General features: G+C 41.9%; 2 protein-coding genes across 3 annotated transcripts; one reads left to right on the plus strand and one right to left on the minus strand.

Moving 5' to 3' along the window:
* The first annotated feature begins 3,079 nt into the window (after positions 1–3,079).
* Positions 3,080–9,924, plus strand: IDI1 (isopentenyl-diphosphate delta isomerase 1). 2 transcript variants are annotated; one of them, XM_072854670.1, is made up of 5 exons: positions 3,080–3,322; positions 4,052–4,212; positions 5,257–5,349; positions 6,733–6,863; positions 7,992–9,924. In XM_072854670.1, exons 1-5 carry the CDS (start codon positions 3,174–3,176, stop codon positions 8,307–8,309), a joined length of 852 nt encoding a protein of 283 aa, XP_072710771.1. In that variant the 5' UTR covers positions 3,080–3,173; the 3' UTR covers positions 8,310–9,924. The 2 variants fall into 2 exon arrangements, with proteins under 2 accessions (XP_072710771.1, XP_072710770.1); XM_072854669.1 differs by having other exon boundaries at positions 3,081–3,322; positions 4,049–4,212; positions 7,992–9,923.
* A 1,284-nt stretch (positions 9,925–11,208) lies between these two features.
* GTPBP4 (GTP binding protein 4) lies at positions 11,209–23,752 on the minus strand. Its single transcript, XM_072854671.1, has 17 exons — positions 23,611–23,752; positions 22,639–22,809; positions 21,254–21,357; positions 21,040–21,176; positions 20,333–20,433; positions 19,863–19,955; positions 19,162–19,353; positions 19,012–19,077; positions 18,195–18,284; positions 16,476–16,586; positions 16,129–16,206; positions 15,969–16,020; positions 15,292–15,392; positions 14,189–14,386; positions 13,215–13,280; positions 11,925–12,059; positions 11,209–11,399 (listed from the first exon to the last, which is right to left on the minus strand). Exons 1-17 carry the CDS (start codon positions 23,656–23,658, stop codon positions 11,247–11,249), a joined length of 1,896 nt encoding a protein of 631 aa, XP_072710772.1. The 5' UTR covers positions 23,659–23,752; the 3' UTR covers positions 11,209–11,246.
* Between the last annotated feature and the right edge of the window lie 1,145 nt (positions 23,753–24,897).

Raw genomic sequence — 24,897 nt, forward strand, 5'->3', positions numbered from 1 at the left:
TATAGCTGAGAAGGGTGAACTGGGAGGCTTAAACATTAGAACAAGTGAACAGGAAGCTTAAAAAGGGAAGATTGCATGTGAAGGGTGGGAAAAAGACGTAATTTTCCTTGGCAAAGCTGAAAACTGAGGAGAGGGTCGTCTCAAGAGTCTATGCGTTCTAGGCTGGGGTCGTATCCCAGGTTTCTTCAGTATTTACTTCATCCTGTGGTTTACCGTCTTCTTGTTTAACTTGCTGGAGAATTAAGATATTTTCCTCCAGTTTGGTGGGGGTTGCATTTCCCTTTATCTTAGTAGATAGCAAAATTCTGTCAGTGATTTGCAGCTGGTTGGATTTTCAGGTGAAATGAGAGACTTCCCAGTGATGAGAAGAAACTGCTTATCTCTTATTAGCAGAGTGTTTGGAAACAGTCAGCAGACTTCGAGAGATGCATAAATTAAATCAAGTCTCAAAGGAATGTATATGTCACTTCAGACATGCTTTTGTTTACATGGGGTGGAGTAAAAGTTCTGAGGTTTCAATGAAATGCACACCATTACAAAAAATGAGGATACTTTATTTTCAACACAAATAGCTTGTTTGAATGTACAGGGCAAGTCTGGAGGGGAGCAACAAGAAGATGATACAGGTGACATAAAACACCTGATCCTGAAAGTGTCTTTGGTTAAAGGCTTGGGAGGTCTCTCCCTTGTCTGTTTTGTGAGAAGGGTTTATTTTGGTGCTCTCATCCTTTTTGGCTGCCTTTTTACCTCTCATTATCCACCCGGACTTGTCCGACATGGTGCTCACAAACATCACTCCAGGTGAAGCCCTTTGTTTGTCTGCCCAAGACAGGAACTATAGTTGTTTCTGACAGTCAGGTTCTAAAGTGCCTGTATAGAAGTTCCCAACAGTTATTACTAGGAAAAAAAATCCGTTTTCCCCATAATCTATAGGGACACTTTTCTGGTATCCCTCCACCGTGTAGCCCAAACGTCACTGTGTACATCTGCTCCTTGGTGTATATCATACGTCAGCTGTGCCCCATGTACAGACCACATCTCTGGTTTTTAGGGTAGAAGTTTCTATTCCAACAGAGCTTCACTCTCAGGAGGGTTGGTTGTTAACTCTGTTGTCTTCATATGCAATGCTGGTTTGTATGTCCATCTCAGTAGTCACAGTATTTTTCATAGATTTGTGTGGCTTGTATTACATTAGGAGAATGCTGGAAGAAAAATTGGGGTTTCTTTCATTTGGAACAATGAAACTAGCATGTGATCGATATGGTGAAGGATGTTCCCAGTATTTCTATAAAGCTCAATCTCCAGTTACTGTGTTTTCATGCTAAACAGTGACTCAGGATAAAAAGTAATCTTTGTACATTTTAGTCCTATCTGAGAGTTCATTATTCTTAATGTTTTTGTTTTCATGAATATTATACTTGTAATGTATTAATGAATAATACAATATTAATATTAATGTTCTTATGTTGTGTTTTCTATCATTAAAGGGATATGCAGCAGCTGGCATATTCTTATTTTTATTATTATTTTTTACTTTTGATGCTCTCTGCTGGTTTCAAGTGGCTTCCGCTCAAACCACCTCCAGCCCTTACTCTCCCTTCACCAAGCTCTGCACAGGGGAACCCCTGTAAGATACCCGCCTTGTAAGCTACTGTCAGTTTGCACATTTTGTTCTGCTGATGGTATCTCTCAGTGAGAGGCCATCTGTCCTGTTTGCAGGAAAAATCAAAACAAACCAGACTGAAATGCTAGGACATGAGCTGAGAGGCAATCAGAAAGTGATGCCTCCAAGACAACATGTGAACCGTCATTTCTAGGCCTTTTGTGGAATCTAACCATAAATCCAAGCCTATGGACAGGTGATAAACCAGCAAAAGAAGTCTTGTTCAGAAGGTACTCAACTGTGGTGGTGTGAAGTTTCTACAGAGGCTGGTATTGAAGTTCCTTTGCCTTTAGACTGGGTATCTGTGCATATCTAGAACTACCTTATCTGAGCAGCTCATCGTGACATCTTGCCTACGCTTGATTCCTTGCCTACACTTGATTCCTACCTAGAAACTGGGTGTTTCCTTCTCTGTCCCTTAAGAACTTAATGAGTTAGGCAATTTCAGAGCTTGACTAACACAGTAATTGTCTTCTACAAACTGTGGCTGTCAGTGAAGGAGGGGAGACCACTCGCCGGTATTCCCCACTTCTGAGAGTGCCACAGGCTGTGATCTGTATGGGACACACTTCACTTCTTTAATTCAAGGGATGCTCCATGGAGTAAAGAAAAACATCTAAGATTAAACATGCTACAGAGACTGCCAAAAAGGCCTGTGACTCTACAGTCTTACAGCATCTACCTGAAAGAATGCTCCCAGAACTGATCAGAAATTCAGTCCTGGAACTGCTTGCCACAAACACAGGCACATTTGTGGGAGATGGGACTTTGGTGCCATCCTTCGGCTTTCACGGATGGGTGAAAAGACAAGCAGCAGTGCTTAACAACAGAAATACTCGAACCTCCTGCTTACTAAGAGAAGATAACGGCGCCTTTCACCTTTGCAAGTCACGGCAACAGCACGTGCAACGCAGTTCGCTCCCCAGTTGAAGGCCTGCAGGCCGCTCTCCTGCGGTGCCCTGCCCGCACTGCAGCGCGCCGGTCAACGTCCGGCCTCGCCCCAGCCTGGCGAACCTGCCCGTCCGCCTTCGCCGGGTTCCGCCGGGCGGCTGCGTGCCCCGGCACACCCCCGCAACCAACGGGCCTCGGTGTCGCCTCAGCGGCGGCTGGCGACGGAAGGCGTCCGGAACCGCGCCTCGCCGTCGGGGCTCAGCTCGGAAGGGAGCCCGCGCCCACACCGCACTTCTGCGGCTGCGCAGCGGCGGCAGAACGGCCACAGCCCCGCCCGTTCGCCACCGCCCACCCTGCCGGAAATGGCTGCGCCCCTCTGGGCGGGGCCGCGGCCAGACCCGTCCTTCCCGCTCCCATTGGCTACCTCGCCGTTATCCCCTCTCCGTATTGCTCAGGGCCTCCACCTAGCTGTGTGGCGGTTGGCTGCGCCCGACGCCTTTCCCTTCTGCCACTGTTAGTCCCGCCTCCTGGGCAGCTCGCGCCGCAGTGGGGCGATCGGGCGATGCGGTGACGTCGGTGTTTGGGGGCGCTGCCATTGGCGGCAGCGGGGTGACGGGCGATGTGGCGCGTGCTGCGGCGGGCCGTTGCTGTGGGCCGCCGCGGAGCCGCCGTCCCTGAGGGGCGTTGCTGCCGCCGTCGCGTGTGGGGCTGCCGCCAGCCGCTCGCGTCCGCCGCCGGCCTGTGCGGGGGGAAGGCCCGGGCCGAGAGGTGAGGGAGGGGAACGGAGGGGCGACGGCCGCTCCCCGAAGGGGAACGGGGCTGCTGAGGGACGGGGCTGGGGAGAGGGGGCGCGGGGGCGGCTGCTGAGAGAGCGGGCTCGGCGGGGACGGGGGCTGCGGAGGGAGGGGTCGGCGGGAGTATGGGAGCTGGCTGGAGCATTCCCACGGCGGGCAGAGGCAGCGGGGCAGGGGCCGCGAAGACAGGGGTTGGGGGGTGTTTTGGAAGTGCCTTGGGCTGCGTGACCTGGTTAGGGAATCCTTGTTACTTAGTTCTTACCGATGGGGGGGGAAATACACGTGCACGTGCTGCCTGGCATCATAAACGTAACCCAGCGGTGGCGTGCAGAACGTGCCTGGGCTGTGGGGTTAGGCAGGATTGTCATTCGTTCTGGGTGAAATTTATAACTGGATTTCTTATACTACCAGCCCATCAAAACGTTACATTTGGCACATCTGTCCTGCAGCAGCTGCTGCATGGAGTTTCAGAGAAACAAAAAATAAATCTTTTAAGCACCTACACATCATATTGCAACATTTGGTATTATGGGTAGGAAGTCCCAGAAATCCAAAAGCATGTAAAACCCCAGAAATATAATTCGTGCACAATTTACACCATGTCAGAAAACCTAGCCGTTTGATTATTTCTGACACACTGCCCAGAACCTTATAGACGTTAGTATTACTGAATGACTCTTCTCTTCTTTATTTTTTTCAGCAGAAGGTGTCCTACTGTCACAATGCCTGAAGTAAACACAGATCACCTGGATGAGCAGCAGGTGCAGCTCTTGGCAGAGATGTGCATCCTTATTGATGAAAATGATAATAAGATTGGAGCGGATACCAAAAAAAACTGTCACTTGAATGAAAACATTGATAAAGGTACAGCTTGCTTACCTTTTAACTGAAGTATTAAGTTGATTGAATATTTTCAGAAATATAGTCATGATTAAATTAAAGCCTTGATCTCAGGTGAGTGTTGATCAAACCAGAGCAAGTACTCCCCCACACACCCTTCCTCCCCCAGCTTACACTATCTAATTTTAAAAATAGTTCAATATGAGGGAACACACAATTGGAGGCAGTGGCAAAGGAGAGAAATGGGTGATTGCGGATATAAGCTCTGTGTCTTGATAAATATTTTTTAATCACATTTTGATTATAAAATAGTATTACTTTCCTGTTATAGATACCTGATTCTATGTAGCTTTTTCTAAAGGATGCCACTTGCTTCTTTGCTGAGTTCTTTTCAAGTAGAAGAGACTTTAATTTTTAAGTAGTTCACACAGAGTTCTGCTTCAAATACTGCTAATAGGAAAGGGGTTTTTTAATTGTTGTAATTCTAATTGATTGTGGGTTTTATTTGAGGTTGGTCAGATTCATGAATCTCTCACAGTAGTTTGTGATCTCCTTTTCCGTACTTGGGGGAGGCATCTTCCTGAAAGGTGAGGAATAACAAACTCAAAAAGTTGCAGGAAACAGCAACTGTACTGTTTTTGAGGAAGTTTGTACTTTTGCAATTCCTGAAGCTTCTTGAAATTCCATACAGTTTTTTAGGAATTTTTGAGTCATCTCTTTTTGATAGTAAATTTACGCATGCTGAGCCCTCCTTAGAAGCTTGCCCAAACATGCATCTTCAGAATGGTGAACTGACCGAGTTTAGTAGAACTCTTCTGTTGCATTGTTGTTCTTAGCACTTTTCTAATTTCACAGTGTTTTGTGTAAGCTGACATAGAAATAATAACTGATTAGACATAGAAATAATAACTAAATAACAACTGATTTTTTTGTCATATCCTTGTTTTTTAGCATATATAAATTTTAAATTAGATTACCCAAAAAGGAGGCCATTCTAAGCCCTTAAACTGTCTTTCTATGGTTTTTTCTCCTCTGTTAAACAGCTCTCCGTGGTTTTTTTATTTTTAGGATTACTGCACCGAGCTTTCAGTGTTTTCTTATTTAATACAGAAAATAAACTGTTGCTGCAGCAGAGGTCAAATGCAAAAATTACATTTCCAGGTTAGTATTGAAACAGATTGTATTTATCAAAATGTTTTATTTAAATCAATATTTTAAAAATTGTGCCAGGCTAATCTTGCAGTGTAACTCATTCTGAGGTTTTAGAATTTACTACTTTGGAGAGGAAATACTTCTAAATACTTTTAAGAGTTCAAGATGTACTTATCTTGTGGATGAAGTAAGATAATGGGAACGCTAGCTTATTGTTATACCCACTCTTGGGAAATGATTGTGCCCTGACATGTTTGATCCTGTTTATGCAAGTGCAGAGTGTGTGTTATTCACCTCCTCTGCTGCAATACATACTTAGTGGAGTTGAAGAAATTGCTCTGGCAGCTGTGGAGACTGTTCTGATTCCACTGGTAAAGACACGTGGTCGATGTATAGTGGAGCCCTGCTGCTTGGGGAGCAGTTGCGTTGTGCTTCAGTGAGATACGTGGACCTTTATCTGTGTATGTTTTAACAAACGCTTTTTTAACTATAGAAGAAGTGAGACTGTGCGGCCAAAGTATATAGTGCATGACTTTTGAAGACTCCCGAACTATTACTATCAAAAGCAAATGGAGAGGCATAAAAATAAGAAGTGGAATGAAAGAAAAATAGCTTACATGAGATGCTGGAGGAAGCATAAAGCTATCCATTTCAGAATTTTGGATGGAAAACAAATTCAAGTGTTTCTAACTCTCTTCAACTCAAGGAAGAAAGACCTTTTTTTCCTTCCAAGGCAATCTTACTTTAGAGATTTTCTTTTTCCTTGACTGCTAACTAATCAAAATGCTTGAGTGTAGTTTGTAGTTGATCAGACTCTATTTTAGATGCTTTTGAGCTAGACTCTTCAGATGAAAGGTTGTCCAATCACAGTTATTCTACATAACTCATAAGTAATTTTTAATGAACTTGAAGCAGAGTATAGAGGATCTGTCCTTTAAACACAAACCTTAGCTGCTTGTTTACTTCTGCTAATTGTCAGCTGGGTTTGACACTCTGGGAATATTTTCAATATTCTGTTGCATATGAACTCCCCAAAGTAATTTTAATTAGCATGTGCAGGATAAACATCTTTATAAGCTGGCTGTCTAAGTAGATGCTGTTTTGGGTATGAGAACGTATGTGTTCATGTGTGTCAAACACTAACCTGCAAAGTAGTACCTGGTAGAGACAAATCCTGGTGCAAAAAATGTAAAGAAAAAGAAGGGGTGAAAATATCCTCCTTCCTTTGTGACCCTTCTCTAGAAGAGAAACAAAGCTGTGACGTGTTGAATAACTGTCCTACATCTCTGAGTTTTTTGGTTTGGTGGTTTTTTTGTTGTTGTTTTTGGGGGATTTTTTTTGCAATGCTTTATACATGTCAAAAATGTACTGATACAGACTTCTTTCCTGCAGATTGTTTTACCAACACTTGTTGTAGTCATCCTCTGAGCCATCCACTAGAACTGGAAGAAAATAATGCCATTGGTGTTCGGAGAGCAGCACAGAGACGACTGAAAGCAGAGTTAGGAATTCCCATGGAGCAGGTAAAGGAAGGAAGGAGAAACGGGAATTCTTGCCAATTTGCCAGTTTACAGACTAACTGCATTTGGCAGACAGGGTCAGTCTGAAACCTAAAAATGAGTTTAACTTTGGAGATGTAGAGAACTTAGTGAATTTGAGACTTCTTCATCTATATTCCAGAGTCTCAAAAGCTGATATCACTAAATGGTATTTTAGAGTGTGCACTCTTCAAACTAAATATGAGTTTTATCACGCTGCAATGAAGGGTTGTGTTGCTTCAGGTCTGACTATAGGCGCCTACGTGTTTTCCAGCTGGGGAGGCTGTCCTCCTTGCCCAGAGGAAGGCAATGTGCCGTCCTTCCTCCAGGCCGATGGCAGAGTGCTGTACACGTTCTGTACGACTGGTGCTCCTGGAGGGCATCGCGGTGAGCTGCTGCCGGCATTCGTGTACAAGTCCCTCTGCAATCCCAAGTTTCCTAGGGGAAGTAGGGTGGCCTGGGCACTTGGTGTCTCTTCCAGAGCAATCACACAGCCCGCTTCTGGGACCTTCCTTTCTGGTGGCAGTTCAGGAGTGCACAGAGAGAAGGGTGAAGTTGGCTGAATCATGCTCGTGGTTGAAATCTCCTTCCATGTTTTGTAACTAATTATGTTTGTGTCATGGGACGTGGGAGAAGCAGCGTGCTACTGGGAAACATGGTGGTTAGGTTGTCCCCAGCACTAATTACCTGGTCTGCACAGATCCCTGGTAGATCCGGGTTGTATGTGGTCTGTCAGTACACAGTTCTGGCCTTGGCTGTCAGGTCTTCTCCTTGGGAGGTAAGGGGTAGGTGCAAGTGTCTGTGTTCATCAGCGCTTCAGTAAGTGTGTGTTAAGCCCCGGTAAACGTTATTTAAAACTTACTGTGTAGAAGAAATCCACTCAAAATATTAGAGGATGAGTCTGACTAGAGAAATGCTGTGCAACTCATGTCATCAAAGTGCAATAAAAATTTTTTTTCATAGCAATTCTTTGTGGAGAAGTACATTGCAATTGTACGCTTGGGGGAATAATAATTTTTAAGGAAAAGGGTAATAGCTGATAATTCTACTGTAATGCCTAGCAGTGCAGTTACTCTGGTTTGGCACCGGTTCTGACAAGTGTTTTGGTTGTAGGTAACTCCAGAAGAAATCTCCTATCTGACACGAATTCACTACAAGGCCAAGTCTGATGGGATCTGGGGTGAACACGAGATAGACTATATCTTATTTGTACAGAAGGATGTAACGCTGAATCCTGACCCTAATGAGATCCAAAGCTACTGCTACGTGACACAGAAAGAACTGAAACAGCTCTTGGACAAAGCCTCCAAGAATGAAGTTAAGATTACTCCGTGGTTTAAACTAATTGCGGAGACCTTTCTTTTTAAGTGGTGGGATAACTTACATAACTTGAACAAATATGTTGATCATGAAAAAATACACAGAATGTAAATAGCTGGGGTAAAAGATGCTGAAGGTAGCAATGATGTGCTGTCTCGTTAACACTATGGCAACTCATGACTCGAGTGCAGAAAATCGTTCCACCTGGAGCATGTTTAACAAATAATTTCATACAGAGATGGTTATAGCTGATGTTTTTTCTTCTCTCTTGACCTCCTCTTCCCCCAGCCCTGTTCCTCTTGGGTGAGTTAAGCTTGATCTCATGTAAAATGGGTAACGGTCACATAAGAAACCCCTGGGTTCATCTTTCTCCATTACCTCCTGTGATATGGAAGATCCTCAGCCCAGGTTGCTCTTACTTCCTTGCGTAAGTACACACACTGCAAGGGAGCTTGGGCGCCTCCTGCCCAGCTCGTTTGGTAGAGCTGGTACGTTCCCAACTTCACATGACTACGCCTTCTAAAAGGGCGATTGCAAAAGAATTTGAGTTCTGCATTGATGTTGAAAAGAGTAGTTGGCTGAAGAAAAAAACCAATTAGTTCAAAGTAATCAGGATGATTTTAATTGCAGAAAGCAAATCTCTTCAGCTACTCTATAATTAACCAAACACATAAAAGCTTAAGTAATTAAATTGTCGGTGTGGACTGAGTTTCACTTTGTAGTGCTGCACTGTGTGTCCTAGCTTTAGATAACAAACACTGGGGGGGTTGTTTGGTTTTTTTCCCCACCATCTGTTTCTGGTTAGTTGATGACCAAGGACTGGACATCTCTTAAAAAAAAAAAAAAGGGTCAGTTATACCAAATGTGAATGGTACCTCTCTAACCCTGGAAGTAGCCTGTCTTGGAGAAGGGATGTGCATTAAGTGACTCTTCTCCATCTTCCAGAAGACAAAGGCATCTTGATAGAAGGTTTTTTCCCTGCAACATCTACTGTAATAGTCGTTCCTGGACAACTCAAATCCCTTGAACTCCAGAAGTCAAGACTGACAATTTGTGGACTTACACCAGGTCTTAATTTCAGTTAATCGGAAGTTGTACCATAGTGTAAGAGCTAATCCTTTTTGATCTTGCAGCCAGTTGCTAGTAACAAGTAAAATGGAAGGCTTTTTTAAGAAGACAAATAATCAAGGGTATCTCAGTTTGAATTAAAGCTTTTTGGGTTTGGTTTGTGGGGTTTTTTCCCCAAAAAAGCTTAATTGGGGTTTCTTCTGTTAGCAGACTACTCAATGTAGATTTCTGAAGTTAACTTCTCCCAGAGGTGTCTTGATGAAATAGGATGTTGTTCGTGCCACTTCTCCTTGCATGTAAACGTGGTTGTAACCAGTCTGTGTCTGGTTTCAAGGTGAAACTAGATTTTTCCAGTGGTTAACATGTTTCTCTTTCTCATTACAAGTGTGACTGCAGCACTGAAGCTTCTGCGTGCCAGCATCGCGAGGGGTTCAACACTTACAGGGTTTAGAGCCAAGCTTGTTGTATGTTGACCCAATGTGTTGTCTTGAAGCAAATAATAGCGGGTGAGGGAACAGTAATGCAGTGTAACAGCTCTCCTGAATGCAGTGCAACCATCAGCCGCATTACCCAAGCAAGGTATTAGGGTACTTTTCAAATACTTAAAACACTTTTAAAATAAAATATTATCTTAAAGATAAGAGTATGATTAAAATACCTAACCTAAAGCCTTGGACTGTTGTTTTCTTTCCAGACTTTGAGCCACATGGAGAATAATCTCTGTCATTCAGTACACTACAAACAACAGTGTGCCTACTAACCCTCACCAAAGCAGTACGATTGGGGCGGCAGGGCCTACATTATTGTAACAAAGTTCTACTTTTCTAGTTCAAATGGCCAGCAAAAGCTGGCCCTGAAGTAGAAATCATGTGCGTAAGGAAGCTGAAAGCAAAGTTTTGCTAAACAGTTCTTCACAATCCCTTAAAAGTTTTGACATAAAAGTTTTTCTTGACACTGAACTCCTCTGCACCGTGACAATGTTCTTGATACCAAATTCATTACATGAAGCAGATAAGGGAAACAATATGGATTTACACTAACGCTCCAATGTGCTCAAGCTGACATCTGAACACTCTTCTTACCCTATCGTATTTAAAAATAGTTTAAAAAAAACCCTAAGGATTCTTCCCCCTTACCTTTTGGGGGTTTTGTTTGTTTGTTTTAACATGCATATTTCATTGTATTCCAGTTTATTCTTTAAAATTTTGCCTTTTAGGTGTATCGTTCAGGCAACACATTTACGATGTGTAATTTTACGAACTTCTAGGTAATTCCTACCTTGTTCTTGACCAACGAGGGAGAAAAAGGGAATATTTCACATTTGAGAATATATTTTTGCCTTGAACAGATACAGAATTTTTGTCTTACCGGCTGCTGAAGAGTAAATGTCTTCCTAAGTACAGGATGACAATACCGTAATTGACACACACTCAGGACAAAATTTCAGTCTGATCCTCATTTTCTACATATCTGAAATGTTAAAAGTTGGGACCTTCTCTGCCTGTGCTGGTTTAGGCCATTACAGATGGCAGGTCAGCACTCAAAGTGCAGTCACTCCTCCAGCGTGGTCACTGTTCAGCTTCATAAACTGGCAGTATTTCTCCCACTCACTCAAAACCGGTCAGTGCGCACACATGAGCCTTGTGTGCTACTTGTCAGTCTCCCATTACTTCCCCACCAATTTCGGCCTGCACCTGCAACATAAACTCATCACTTGCTATACATCAAAGAATAGACTTGCACACAGCAAACCGAACCTTACTGATGCAGTACCTTAACGAAGCTGTGCATTTTTAATTCTGATGGTAGCTTCATCAACAAATACTTCACCTTTCTAGCTTTAATCACTTTAAATCTAGTTTTACATGAGTCTTAACCACTAACACAAACCACGTACTTTTTAAACACTCTAGATGACTAAAAAGGAAGACAGGACTAGAACTTAGTTTTAATAAACTTAGTTTTAATTCAGAAGGCTGCTTATCTTCTCTGCGTTTTACCAGATTTTCTCTTTCCAGCCAGCAGATGTTTTGGCTTCAAGTCAAAGATGTGTCTGTCTGACTCTCCTTTCCTGCCCAGGCGATTCATTTTCTTTTGAGCTTTCTTTGCCATAGTCTTGACCTTCTTCACCATCTATTTAAACAAACAAACAAACATGCAGAGTAACTTCCTCAGTAACTCAGGTAACTAGCTTTACCTTTTAAAAATCCACTAAGCTAGATGATTTGAACAAGGACATTAACAGCCAGCATATGCCACCATCTGCAGCTCTGGGACAGCAGCACTGCAAGTGATGCTAATCCTCCTTAGCAAAACTCTTCTTTTTCCGGTATGCTAACAATACGATCCCGCTGCCCCTGGAATTCCTAACTTACTAAAGGTGGCACTCCACAGTCTGTAGAACTCTTCCTTCATACTTGCATTTAGAGAAAAAAATTTAAAATGTACTTTCTTAGTCTGTATTATTACAACATTTTTAAGAACGAACTAGGCATTTTTGAAGTATAGAGAGTTCAAATGAACAGAAGATGAAGCTGCGAAGAGAAGAAAGACGAACTCTTGACAAACATAACCAGCCTAGGATGGGGTTTCCCAGAAGCTGGTTTAAGTACGATCATGCCATTTTAATTGCTATAAAGGTAAATAACTTCAACAAACCTTTTCATCACGAAGACCAGAAACATCCCGTGGTGTGCGAGAGGAGCTGCGACTGCGTGCCACAGATTTAGGGGTTTCAGACTCATCACGTTTACGTTTCCTTGTAACACTACGGGACCTTCTCACATAATGTGCCTGAAATTCAAAACATCACTTTAATTATGAAAAACAGAAATCAGCTCAGACGTGCCCCATTTCTAATTAGACTAATATGAAAACCAGCAAGTAGACTGCTGTAATACGTTATTTTGGTTATGCCATAGTAGCATAAAGACCTTGTCAACTGTTGGGCACTGCCTTTCTGTCCTACAGTAATACTCAAATTTCAGTGAATATTACCATATTCTTTTCACAATTATTAACTCCAGTTTTCTGATTTCTTCCTAAGTACATTCGTAAGTAATGGATAAAAAGACACAGACAAATTAATGGAAAGCAATACTGAAGCAATTTTGCAACAGCAAGAAAGCAATGAAGAAACCTACCCCGATCAGTGTCCTGTTTACAGGGAAAGCCCTGAAGAATTTCAGACATGAAGACTTGCCATCCTACAGCATAAGTATTAAATTCCTCCTCACTGAGAAGGAGGAATTTAATCCTAAATCAACATAGCATGTCAGCTCTGAGACGCATAAATGCTTCAGATGTGTAGTGTCAACATTCCTTGTTTCCTAACTCCCTGTTTAGTGAAAGAATTTGAGGTCTCAAGATCTAGATAGCCATAATCCTGCTGGGTTTGCTGTACAAAATGGATTTTTTTAAAAATCTCTGATAAAATGAAATGTCTCCCAAAGGCAAATCTATGTTTGAAGTACTTCAGCTGCCTTACATCTAAAGATGCCAGCTGCCCTCAAAAACTTCAATTACAAGTCACAGAATTAATGAACTGTAAAAAGATAAGCCTGACCTGTCATTATTACTATTTCTGACATAGTAGTGTCTCATCCAACAAAGCAGACTTGAAAATTAAGAAGTATGTTTAGCTAAACCCCCTTCTTGCATCCTATATAAATTCCAAGAGTTCTAATAAAAGCAGTGCATATATATATATATATATATGTGATTCTTGATAAATGTTATTTTGTTAGCCTACCCAACATATTTTGATCACGTCACTCAAAAATTCCAGTATCGACTCCCTCATCTGGGTTTCCTATTTTCTCCTTAATAGATCCCACCTCTCTCTGGTGCTAACTGTAATACGCATTTCAAATGTGCTCAAAGAAATTCAGCGTGTAATGAAACTGATCTCTTTTAGATAAACATTGTGTTTAATTAGCAAAAACTTACATCATCTTTGTTAGTCATGTCGAGTCCAAGATCAGTCATTTCTTTTTCTAGCACCTTCCGCTGGACCTGGAAAAAGACAGTTAAGAAAACATGTTTCTTTCAAAAAAGTATGGTTCTATCTTATTTTTTGTCTTAATATACCACCATAAGCCCATTACACTCACTACATATTTATTCGTTTGGCATATCTCACAAGCAGATGATGAAAGTCATAACTTCACATTTCATTTATTGCAACTTAGTTCTCTTCACCCATAAATCCTTCTTCACAGGACTGCAATGTCCCAGCACTCCCTAAAGATCTTTCACATAGTTTGCCTTTTTCGGGGAAGGGGACAAAGAGAGGTATTTCAGTCAGAAATGTCTGCTTCTCTCCCAAAAGGCACACACTTTGGGGAAGATAAGAAACACTGGGTACAAAATAAGCTAGATGCATTTTCTTAAAATGTCTAGTTACCAGTTCATTGCTTTGCAATTGTCTTGGACTGGTCACAAGAGATTCTGACATTAGAAAGCGTGATACTTAGCTTCCAAAAAGAAACATACAATCTTTTCCACATAGGGAGGGCCCCAAAACAAGTTTTACATGATTGTGATTTTAAGTAGTTATGTAATTCTCCTAATTATTTGAATTTAAAACAAACAAACAAGCAACAACAATAATATATGATGCAGCAACCCAATTAAATGAGCTGAATTGTATTCTTCAAAACTTTTTCTGCAATATATACAGAATTTTACAAAAGACTCACTTGTGTGACACAAAACAAAAAGGGCTACTATCACTCATTCGGTTTGGCCTCCACAGCTAAGTAGTAACCAGAACTCCTAGGAGCACAGAAGGAAGCAAGCAGCAAGTGAGAGGGCCAAACATGAGAAAAAGTGATCAGTTCCACTACCCAATATTGTTTTATGTTCTCATAAAGTTATTATACATCAGCAAGATTGTACTACAGAATGTGTTCTATACTTGCCTTTTTAGCTGTTCTAGGCATCCTCGGACCTCGAGTATCTTTTTCCTTTGACTGCAGGATTTTCAGTTTCTTCTTTTCTCGGATCTGTTGTGCCAACTGTCGGATTTCCATCATTTCTTCATCTTCACTTTCTGGTTCACTGTCATATTCTCCAGCAGCTTCTCTCAGCTCTTCCTCTTTCTCTAATTCTTCCAGTTTCTTAGATTTTGAAGAGATGAAATGAAAATCAAGATGTTCATCAAATCCTTGACTTACAATAATCCTCAACGTTACATTTTTGCATGGCCCAGGGCCATGACAGCATGCAGACCCTTCAAAGAAGGAACTACGTTTACTTGATAATGACCCCTCCAGCCACACTTAATGCTGTTGGTGATATAGATTACTATGAACCTATGGGGCACACTACTATGCAGTCTTACTTGATCGCATCGCATTATAGTTTGGCTGTAGTTGTGCAACTGCCCCAAAGCTGCCTGCTGCGTGAATGCAGATGTACTATACTGTGAACTGTGCTAGCTGTGCCATTTCTGGAAACACACTCTGAAAAAAACCCCTCTCCTTCTACATTTAGCATGAGTCTGGAACACCACCAATTCGGATGAACCCAACTGCATAATCAGCAGGCTCCGGAGTCTGCACTCACTACTTCTCCTGAACAACCAGCAAGAAATAAGAACCATGCTTGTTATTAAATAAAAATGTTATAAATTGAGAATTCAGTCCATTTCCTTTAACATCACACTCCAGTAGACATAAATTTGATGGGTGAATTTCATATAATTAATAATACATAAAGTTTGAAAGCTACATTCCTTCTGTCTGTAGTCAATGAAGAAATATAACTTCTCCTGCAAACCTCATATTTTAAGATGGAAAAGGTAAGGTTACCATCATTCTGAGAAGATAAAGCAATTTTCCATTCTTCTGAAATTCTGTCCTTAATCATTCAGAAAACAGTATCTTTTCCCATGGCAAGTGCAGACATGTAAAAGAACTTGTTCTCATGACATATTCTTTTTAATCTACAAATACAGTAATTTACACTAAACAAATAAAGGGATAAAGAGGCAAGAAAAGTGTAAAAATAATGGAAAACTCACTCTCATTATATCTGGATCAATGTAGTCAAGTATATTATGACCTTCCCATATCTCTGGTATCTTATCATATTTTTCAGATGAATTCATTAAGTCCCAGTATTCTTAAAAATATAACAAAAATTAATAAAAAGACAAAAATAATTTCAAAGAATGTTCAATGACAGAAAACAACACTCAGGTCACAACTAAAAAAAAAAGTAATATCCCTAAGTGCCAAGAATTTGGTAGCGTCTCTGACGTATTCACAAGTACTTCTGATCTCCGTCCTACTGCCAAGTATTGTTCAATAATTGTGAGAACCACTGCCAAGCCATAATAAGCAACAGATATCCAGCTGAGACAGAATACATGCAGCCTCTCTCATATTGATACTTTCTTAACAAAGAGAGCATCAAGAATTAATGAGGTAGTACAATCTGAAATGAAGGGAAAAAACACTTGAATCATCAGACCAGTCACTACATGTCTGTGACTCTAAAATGGGAAACTGAGTGACATTATGAAACAAGGAACAGTCACTGAAGATCACCAGTTCTGGAACTGAAGTAAAGGATAGTATGCAATAAAATGGTGGCATTGGTACTTAGTTGAAAGGAGTCAGGTTTAGGTATTCTCCCTTAACACTGAAACAGCCAAATTTTACTGCTTAATAATACTGATTCTTGTATAGTACTTACTCTGAAGATCCAAAACATAATCATCTCCCATTTCGAGTTCAATATCTCTCTCCTGCAAAGACATACATGGCTTTATATACCATCTAATTTTAAATCTATGGGCTAATACAGCAAATTCAAAATCCATCTGCTGATCTCCCAATTAAGAGATGCCACTTACCAATTTCCTCCTGGGTGTGTCTACTTCCATGCGTTTCTTACGTGCTACCGCTCCCTCAGGTATAAAAGGCAGCCGCTCCTGAAATTAATGCAACAATCCACCCGAATAAAAAAGGGAAAAAAAGTTTGAATCAATTTTTTTATAATGCTAGAAATCACCATTGCAGAGTAATGTATTTCTAAAGAATACAAAATCCCAAGCTGACTCTCCCACCAGCAAAGGCAGTTATAGATAAAAAATAAGTAAATTTCACCATACGAATCTGTTCACATGTTAAGGTGAGAGAATTCTTATCCTACTTAAGTAGAACTGGGAAATACGCTAAAAAGTGTAAACACGTAGCCTACCTTGTTATCTCTTTTGGTTGGCATGGCCAAGTGTAATCTATTCAATACTTCATTCACTTTATTTCCTTTCATTTTAGTATCAACACGATGGGCCAACAGTCTGTCACAGGCCTGAAAGGGCACATGGCAACATTAGGTAAGGAATTAAGCCTTCCTCATACAACAAATGACACAGTAGGCTTTCAATCCCAAATATCTAGCTTCACATCTCATCTTCTGTCTAATCTCTTCTCTCTCTAGCTCTCAAGAAAGCATTGAATTATTTTATATAAAAACTATCATGGGAAGATGCATATGATCCTTTTTTTTTTTACAAGGAGCTGACAATAATAGAAAGCAACAGGACTCAGAAAAAACTCACAGATTTTTTTTTCAATTATGATTTCTATTAGATATCATTTTCCATTTGCACCCAAGTCCACTGAGGCTCAACAGGCTATACAGAATCACGCACTTTATCTGGACTTCAGTAAAGCCGTTGACACCGTTTCCCACAGCATTCTCCTAGAGAAACTGGCTGCTCATGGCTTGGACAGGTGTACTCTTCACTGGGTGAAAAAGTGGCTGGATGGCCGGGTCCAAAGAGTGGTGGTGAACGGAGTTTACTCCAGTCGGTGGCTGGTCACAAGCAGTGTTCCCCAGGGCTGGCTCTGTGTTGGGGCCAGTCCTGTTTAATATCTTTATCAAGGATCTGGACGAGGGGATCGAGAACACCCTCAGTAACTTTATAGAAGACACCAAGTTGTGTGGGAGAGTTGATCTGCTTGAGGGTAGGAAGGCTCTACAGGGGGACCTGGACAGGCTGGGTCGATGGGCTGGGGCCAATTGTATGAGGTTCAACAAGGCTAAGTGCAAGGTCCTGCACTTGGGTCACAACAACCCCATGCAACGCTACAGGCTTGGGGAAGAGTGGCTGGAAAGCTGCCTGGCAGAGAAGGACATGGGAGTGCTGGTCAACGGCCAGCTGAGTATGAGCTGGCAGTGTGCTCAGGTGGCCAAGGCCAACAGCATCCTGCCTTGTATCAAAAATAGCATGGCCAGAAGGACTAGGGAAGTGATCATCCCCCTGTACTCAACACTGGTGAGGCCGCACCTCGAATACTGTGTTCAGTTTTGGGCCCCTCACTACAAGAGAGACATTGAGGTGCTGGAGCATGTCCAGAGAAGGGCAACAAAGCTGGTGAAGGGTCTGGAGAACGTGTCTTATGAGGAGCAGCTGAGGGAACTGGGGTTGTTTAGCTTGGAGAAAAGGAGGCTGAGGGGAGACCTTACCACTCTCTACAACTACCTGAAAGGAGGTTGTAGAGGGGTGGAGGTCGGTCTCTTCTCCCAGGTAACAAGTGATAGGACGAGAAGAAATGTCCTCAAGTTGCGCCAGGGGAGGTTTAGACTGGATATTAGGAAATTTTACTTCACTGAAAGGGTTATCAAGCATTGGAACAGGCTGCCCAGGGAAGTGGTTGAGTCGCCATCCCTGGAGGTATTTAAAAGACGTTTGGATGAGGTGCTTAGGGACATGGTGTAGTGGTGGTCTTGGTAGTGTTAGGTTTACAGTTGGACTCAATGATCTTAAAGGTCTTTTCCAACCTAAATGATTCTATGATTCTAATGCTTAAAGTTTATCACTGTAATGCACAGTTTAACTGAGATTAAATTCATACAAATGAGGCAAAATGTTAGCTGGTCATTTGGAATGAAATTGAGATAAAAGAGACTTACCTCTGTTTTAACTTGGATTACACCTTCTTCTGTTAGAGTGCTCGTCTCTATTACAGAAAATCCTTCTGCTTCAAAAGTTTCAAATATTTTCTAAAATAGAAATATTATCCCAAAGAATGACATTCTGCCCACTTCTTAATATACCGATACATTAAGAACAGAAATTTTAATCCACTACCAATACATGCAACTTGTTACTATTTTATTAAAATATGTTTCTAAAAAGACGACAGAAACTTTACAACTACAGTTCTGTTTAAAGTTTCTTCTTCTATAACCAAATAACTACTTTCTAAAAGGCACCTATAAATGACCCATAAGAAAAAAAAAAGAGAGAGAGAAACACAAATTCTATGCGTCCTTGAACTTGTAGATACAAAAGAACTAGCCCTGCATATACACAACGTGTTGCCCAGCAAGACCTCCTACTGCAACTGTTCAGCAGCACCTCTCAGTCTAATGCTCATTGTCCCTGGACTCTTACTGAAATGGAAATTATTGAACAAGGCTATTCAGTCTTACTTCCAACTACAACAGTAATTGAAAGTTCTCACAGTGTCAGAAATTTCTGAAACCACTCAGGACTTGCTGTTTGGCATTTATGATATTCAGGCAAGGATATACGTTAGACAGTACTTAAGAAAGATACGGGTCAAGACCTGGAAAGCTACTTTCCATTACACTATTAAATAGTTAGATAAAGAAATGGTGATGTAAAAGTTTTTGCCTGATACAAATGGTATCCATCCACAACACTTGCACTAATATTTTTGTAAATGTCAGAAGAAAGAGAGAGAGGTGGGAGAAGTAGTCTAACCTGACTCTCTTCAGGAAGTTCTGCAATCCTCTTCACATCACATTTGTTTGCAACAATTATAAGTGGCTAATAAAAAGAAAAAAAGAATCATAATTCAAGTTATCATGTTATAAAAACCTGGGGTTTATTAATAATGTAAACCAAACCTACCTTGTTAGCAAACAACGGCTTAATATTTCTGAAGAGCTCTACTTGCTCCTCCAGGCTATGCCCACACTGCTCAGATACATCCATCACATAAAGCACAGCAGCACGAAGATGTGCGAGCGCAGTTATAGCCTGCATCTCGATGGTGTTCCTATCCTCCAAAGGATGATCCAAAATACCAGGAGTATCTACTACCTAAAATTAACATAATTAAGTCAGGCCTTAGTACAAGATAACTGATATGCTATTTCAGGAGATGTGCTTGATTTCTGGTCAATAGTGTCTTTTTTAAGCCAGCAATATTCTTTCCTTTCAGTTATAAATAAGACTAAACTCAGCCAAATTGAGAATGTGAAAATGGACTAATGGGAGAAGAATGAGGTTTCAGAATAACCAACACTCCAAGTATTGAACAAGGAGGGAAAGCCCTGCCCCAAAATTTGACAGTGATAAAAAGTGAGCTGGCTTTAGTCAGTAATTCCATTTCCATTCTTCCCTCAAACTGAAAACACACCCATAAATGTACATTTTTAGAACAGATTTTGACTACTGCCCTCATTTGGCACACTGTACCTGGCAGAGCAAGCTCTCAGACATAGCGTGTCTCATCAAGACACAAAAACGCAACTCACATTGCAAAATGGCAAACCAGATTATAACCAGTTAACTCTTTGAAGAAAATGCAAAATAATAACAGTTCTTACCTGCCAACGCAGATACTTATAATCCATATGTCCCACAAAGAGAGATTTTGTGGTAAAGGCATAAGGCTGCACTTCTACATCTGCTCTTGTAACCTTAAAACAAGATTTATTCACACAAATTTACTGAAAATTTCCTGAAGTTGCAAGCAGTATATAATAATTATAATACACTTCCTTTGCTACTAAAAAAGCTAAAAAAGGTTATTCTGGCTTCTCTGCAAGAATTTATCTATCAGAAAATACATTAATGGGATCCATGCTATTTTGGAAAAGATAATGATTTTTAAGAGTGAAATCTATAGCAATTTTCCATTTATCCCTCCAGGTATTTCATTCAACCTCTAGTCACACATTTAAATTTGCTACCACTCACATCAGACAGTGCCATAATGATATCAAATTGTTTAAATGTTACCTTATTTTAATTAAATGGTATCTCAGAATTATTTTTGAAAAAAACATTCACATACCTTATTTATAAAGCTAGATTTTCCAACATTCGGGTAGCCACACAACAGAAGAGTTCGTGTATTGGGATCAATGGTTGGCAAACGAGACAAATGTTGTCGCACTGAAATGTTAAAGAAGATTTTTTAAATATTTGTGATAATTTAAGTTTTACTGAAATGGAATAAAAATTCACATGCTGAAATGTTTATATACAAATTAATAACTTTTCTGACATTATAAACTGAATGATCATTTATGAAAACATATTATAGTTTGTGAACTCCACAAGTATCTACATACAACAAAAAAAGAAACAAATATTTAAAAAATGAAGACCACTGTCTTTTAGCTAGAATGACCCCATCAAATCAGGCAACATAACCTGAAGGAATAAGCCTGAAGTAAGGAGTAATGTTTGGAAAATGTTTAGCACTATTTTTCAAATATACCTAAGTGCAAACACTGATAAATAAAAGCATGGCTGTGACTTTGAAGCAAAGAAAAACATTTTACAGCTGTTCGTAATACCATAAAATTTAAAGAATTTTCAAAGAGAAAACTATTTAGTTAAAAAATAAATTCTAAGTATTTGGGGACTTTGAAACTATTTCTATGTTTCATGCATCTACATTCGGTATTAAACACATTCTTCTAATTGTTATTAAGCGTAAGAATAAATTTTACATCCAATTCACACACCTTATTTTAGCCTATTTATAACACAAACCTTGCTCCAAATATTCCAAGCTTTGTTTCTGTCTTTTGATAATCGTGCACATTCGTCCCAGAGCAGCACGTTTCAGCTGTTTGCAGCGGTAAAGAGAATCACCATACTTCATCAGCCGCACATAGTCTTTAGCAACACTGTGGAGACAAGAAATAAGAATTTAGCCAACAATCAACCAGACAGGTACAAAATCGAAGAAATTCATGTCCCTTACTTGTCAATCAGATTCTTGGCAATATTAATCTGTCCCAAAGCCAGCTTGTAGTGGTCTTTGTCATAGAGAACGTTAATCAAATCTGCATAAAACGGATGAATATCCTAAAACAAAAGCATACAATAAAATTAAGCCTAATATTTTCCTTCTTTAAGACGACTATTTCTTGGCAACTATGCAAGTTCATTTTTTTTCTCCAGTACAGCAAACAAATTACAATACAAGCCAAACTGTTTTAATTACTATCTTATGCAAGAAAAATAATCTGGTTGATCATTAAATGCATAAATCTTAATCACTTCAAATTTCTTCTGCAAATAGATCTTGGATTCATTCATACGGAGTTTCCATTTCATCTTTTGCTTTGTGTAATACTTTGTATTACAACTTTGAAGGCTTTTTTTTTTTAAATAAGGAAACTGCAAGAAGCCTGCAGAAGTAGTTTCTAACAGCAAATTCATACTATACCAGAAACACAGCACCAATATCAATTCCTGCCTTTTTCTGAGTGCTAGATTAAATTCTGTGTAAAACTGGATAAGAAGAGTTTCTTCAATGCCCAAATAAATCCTTCAGCTTTCCAAGGAAGCAGCATCTTCAGTTCAAATTTTTTAAACAAAATATTTCATCTACTTATGGACTTATTTGCAGAAATTTTATCATGTGATGATAAACAAAATACAGAAGATATTTGTGGGAATTCTGCAGTAATACTCACTGGATATTCAAAAAATATGGTTGGCGGTCAACAATTTCAGCATGAGCAGAAAGCTGCCTATAAAAAAACCCCACTGGACATGTGGATCCAGTTGCAGTTGTTGGGAAGTTAAGACTATGTGCGCCTTGCCAGAGTGTGTTTCCAACACTATCCTTTATGGGGCCAAGAACAATGTTTATGTTATCGAAGTAACTTCTGAAGAACTGAAGATGGGAAGCAATGTGATATATTTGGATATTTCTTACTTCCTGCAAATATTTTCTAGGGGAGACTAACCATAAGCACAATTTATACACACACACACAAAGAAGAAATAAGCAGACGTAACATACTTAAGAAACCCCACACTTTCTCTTTGTTCAACAGCAACTTCTGGCGAACATATTTGATCAGCTAAAACCTTGTAAAACCCACCCTTCAATGACCATCCATGGGCACAATTTAGACTTCCTTTCTTAGTAGGGACATACTATTTTTGCAGAACAAGTTTGCCGAAAATTACTCCCAGTAAAATCTACCAGAAATCAGTCAAAATTGTCTACACAGTGAATAAGCAAGATGTTGCTCAGGCCAAAATAAACTCGAATAAAACCAATACACTGTTGAAGAAGTATTCCTGATGCCACGAAACCAAAGTTCCTTTATGATCAAACGACAAAGCACTTACATCTAATTTGGGGAAATCTGTTAAGATCTGAGTGAGTCTATCATGGTAATTTTGTTGAGTATATTTGACTTTTCGCATGTAAAAATGTCGAATCCGATGGATTTGATAATGTTTATGAATGACAGTTGGAGTCTTCCGCTGAGTCTTTGACAATGTCAAATCTATGAAGTCCTGCAATCAAGGAAACATTATTAATTATACAAATTGTCAAGTTCTTATAAAGCCATTAATTTTATTTTGGTGGAAAAGCATGCAGACCAGTTAAGCGCACCCACGCCATACATGGTTTGCAATGTGCGTTTTATGATAAAACACCTGAAATAGGGGTTCCCATCTCCGGGCAATAACAAGCAGTTTGCACATTCCCTCTCCGGTTTCCGTGTCAATTAACTGAGGGTTGGCCTCCCGTCCGCGTCTGCCACAGCAGTGGCTCGGGAAGCGACCCCGGCTCCACCACAGCCCGGGGGGGTCGGCAGGCCCGTCCCCTGCCGCCCGCCCCGCCGTACCGAGCCGTGAGCACAGCAGGCCCCAACCCCGCGAGCAGCTCCGCGCACCACACTTTTAACTAAAGCTCCTTCGTTAGACTGAGAGAGAACTTTATTCTGAATGAGTGCGCAGCGATGAGGCTAAGGAGGAAAGCAGGAGGGATTTCTGTGGAGGCCACCCCGACACCCCCGCAGGGCTGAGCAGAAGAGCAGCCCCCGGACCCCTCCTCAGGCCGCAGTGCCCCTGTCTGACAGGACCTCCTCGCTCCCCTCCCCCCATGGTACAGGCCGCCAGGCCCAGGAGCACTAGCCCAGGGCGAGTCCACGGGTCCCGCGGGAGGGGGAGGAGGCGAAGGCCGAGGCCACGCCAGCAGCGCGGGCGGGGGGACGACGGGCAGCGCTCTCCTGAGCGCGGCAGGAGCCGCGGAGGAGGTCGCCCCGCGCTGAGGGGCGCTGAGGGACGGCGAAGGGGAAGCGACGCCCGTACCTTGGCGGACGGCACCACCGTGATCTTCTTGAAGTTGTAGAGCGCCATGCCGGCCGCCCGAGCCGAGCCGCACGCCGCCGGAAGAGGGAGCGAGGCCGTCCCTCTCGCGAGAGCCCCGCGCTTCCGCCGGGGGGAGGCGGGGAGGCAGGGCCGGGCTCAGGGCGGGGAGCCCGTGGAGCGCTGCGGAGACCCAGTGGCGCTCCGCTTGTGGCTCTCCCGGCCTGCGTGAGCCCGGGGTGCTGGGCGGCCTGTGGCGGGGCCGCTGAGCCCAGGCGGGCCTCGGAGCGATCGGGGCGGCCCCGCCGTAGGGAGGGATTAAGACACACTGGATTAAGTTGGCGTCTTGCCGGAGAAAAACCAAACCTCGAGCAAGCGGTTCAAGCAATGGCCTGTTGGTGTGATTTTGAGCAGTCATGTTTTGTGCCCTGAGGACCATGAAGGCAAAATACATCCTCACCCTGTTCGGTTATGTGATTAAAGGCTAATTTCCGGTAGTGCAAAGGAGAACAAGGATGGAGGAAGGGACCCCAATAACCTGCTCCATGCCAAGGGTCCGCTGCCCCAGCCCGTCCCCAGGCCGTCACAGCGAGCCATCAGCTCTGTGTCCCAGAAGTGCCACCCACCAGATGGGTCAACGGGAGCAGCTGCCTGGATCACCCTGCAGACGAGGGGTTACTGCCTGCAGGGGTGTGGGACTCCTCAGGGGATGCCGGGAAGAGCATCTTGGGATTGCACAAGACATATGGGATGTTTAGAGAAAAGACCAAAGCTGGGAAAAGGGAGGGATTAGGGTGGATAAGGGTGGATTATGGCAGATAAGGGTGGAAAAAGTGTGGGAAAATGGAGAGAAAAGGGGATAAAAGAGGCCAGTAGCACAGCAGCAGGCTGGTCGGTGTGCTTGTCCGACCATGGCCTGCACACCCAATCACCACAGTGTGTCGTGCCTTATTAAACTCAGTTTCTAACCATGTTCCTGGTTCAGGGGGCTGTCTGTTCTGTGCATATGCATGTGGAGACAAGTGCCTGCCCCAGGAAAATGTGCAAAGGTTCACAGCGGCCATGTGTCTGGGGTGCTAGGAGCTGGAGGGACTGCGGCGCGTGCATACGGTATGTCAGTGTATGTATATATGAATACAGGTGTGTGTGGGTGTGTATGTATGCAAGTGGGAGACCAGGAGCTCCAGGGGCCAGCGACTGGGTAATCTGAGTGGCGAGGGGCTGTGTGGCTGGCTGGCCATGTGCACAAGCCTATCTGTACTGTGTGTGTGCCCACTGGGGGTGCGCACG

Source organism: Ciconia boyciana, chromosome 2, assembly GCF_034638445.1.
Source record: "Ciconia boyciana chromosome 2, ASM3463844v1, whole genome shotgun sequence".
Taxonomy (NCBI): Eukaryota; Metazoa; Chordata; class Aves; order Ciconiiformes; family Ciconiidae; genus Ciconia; species Ciconia boyciana.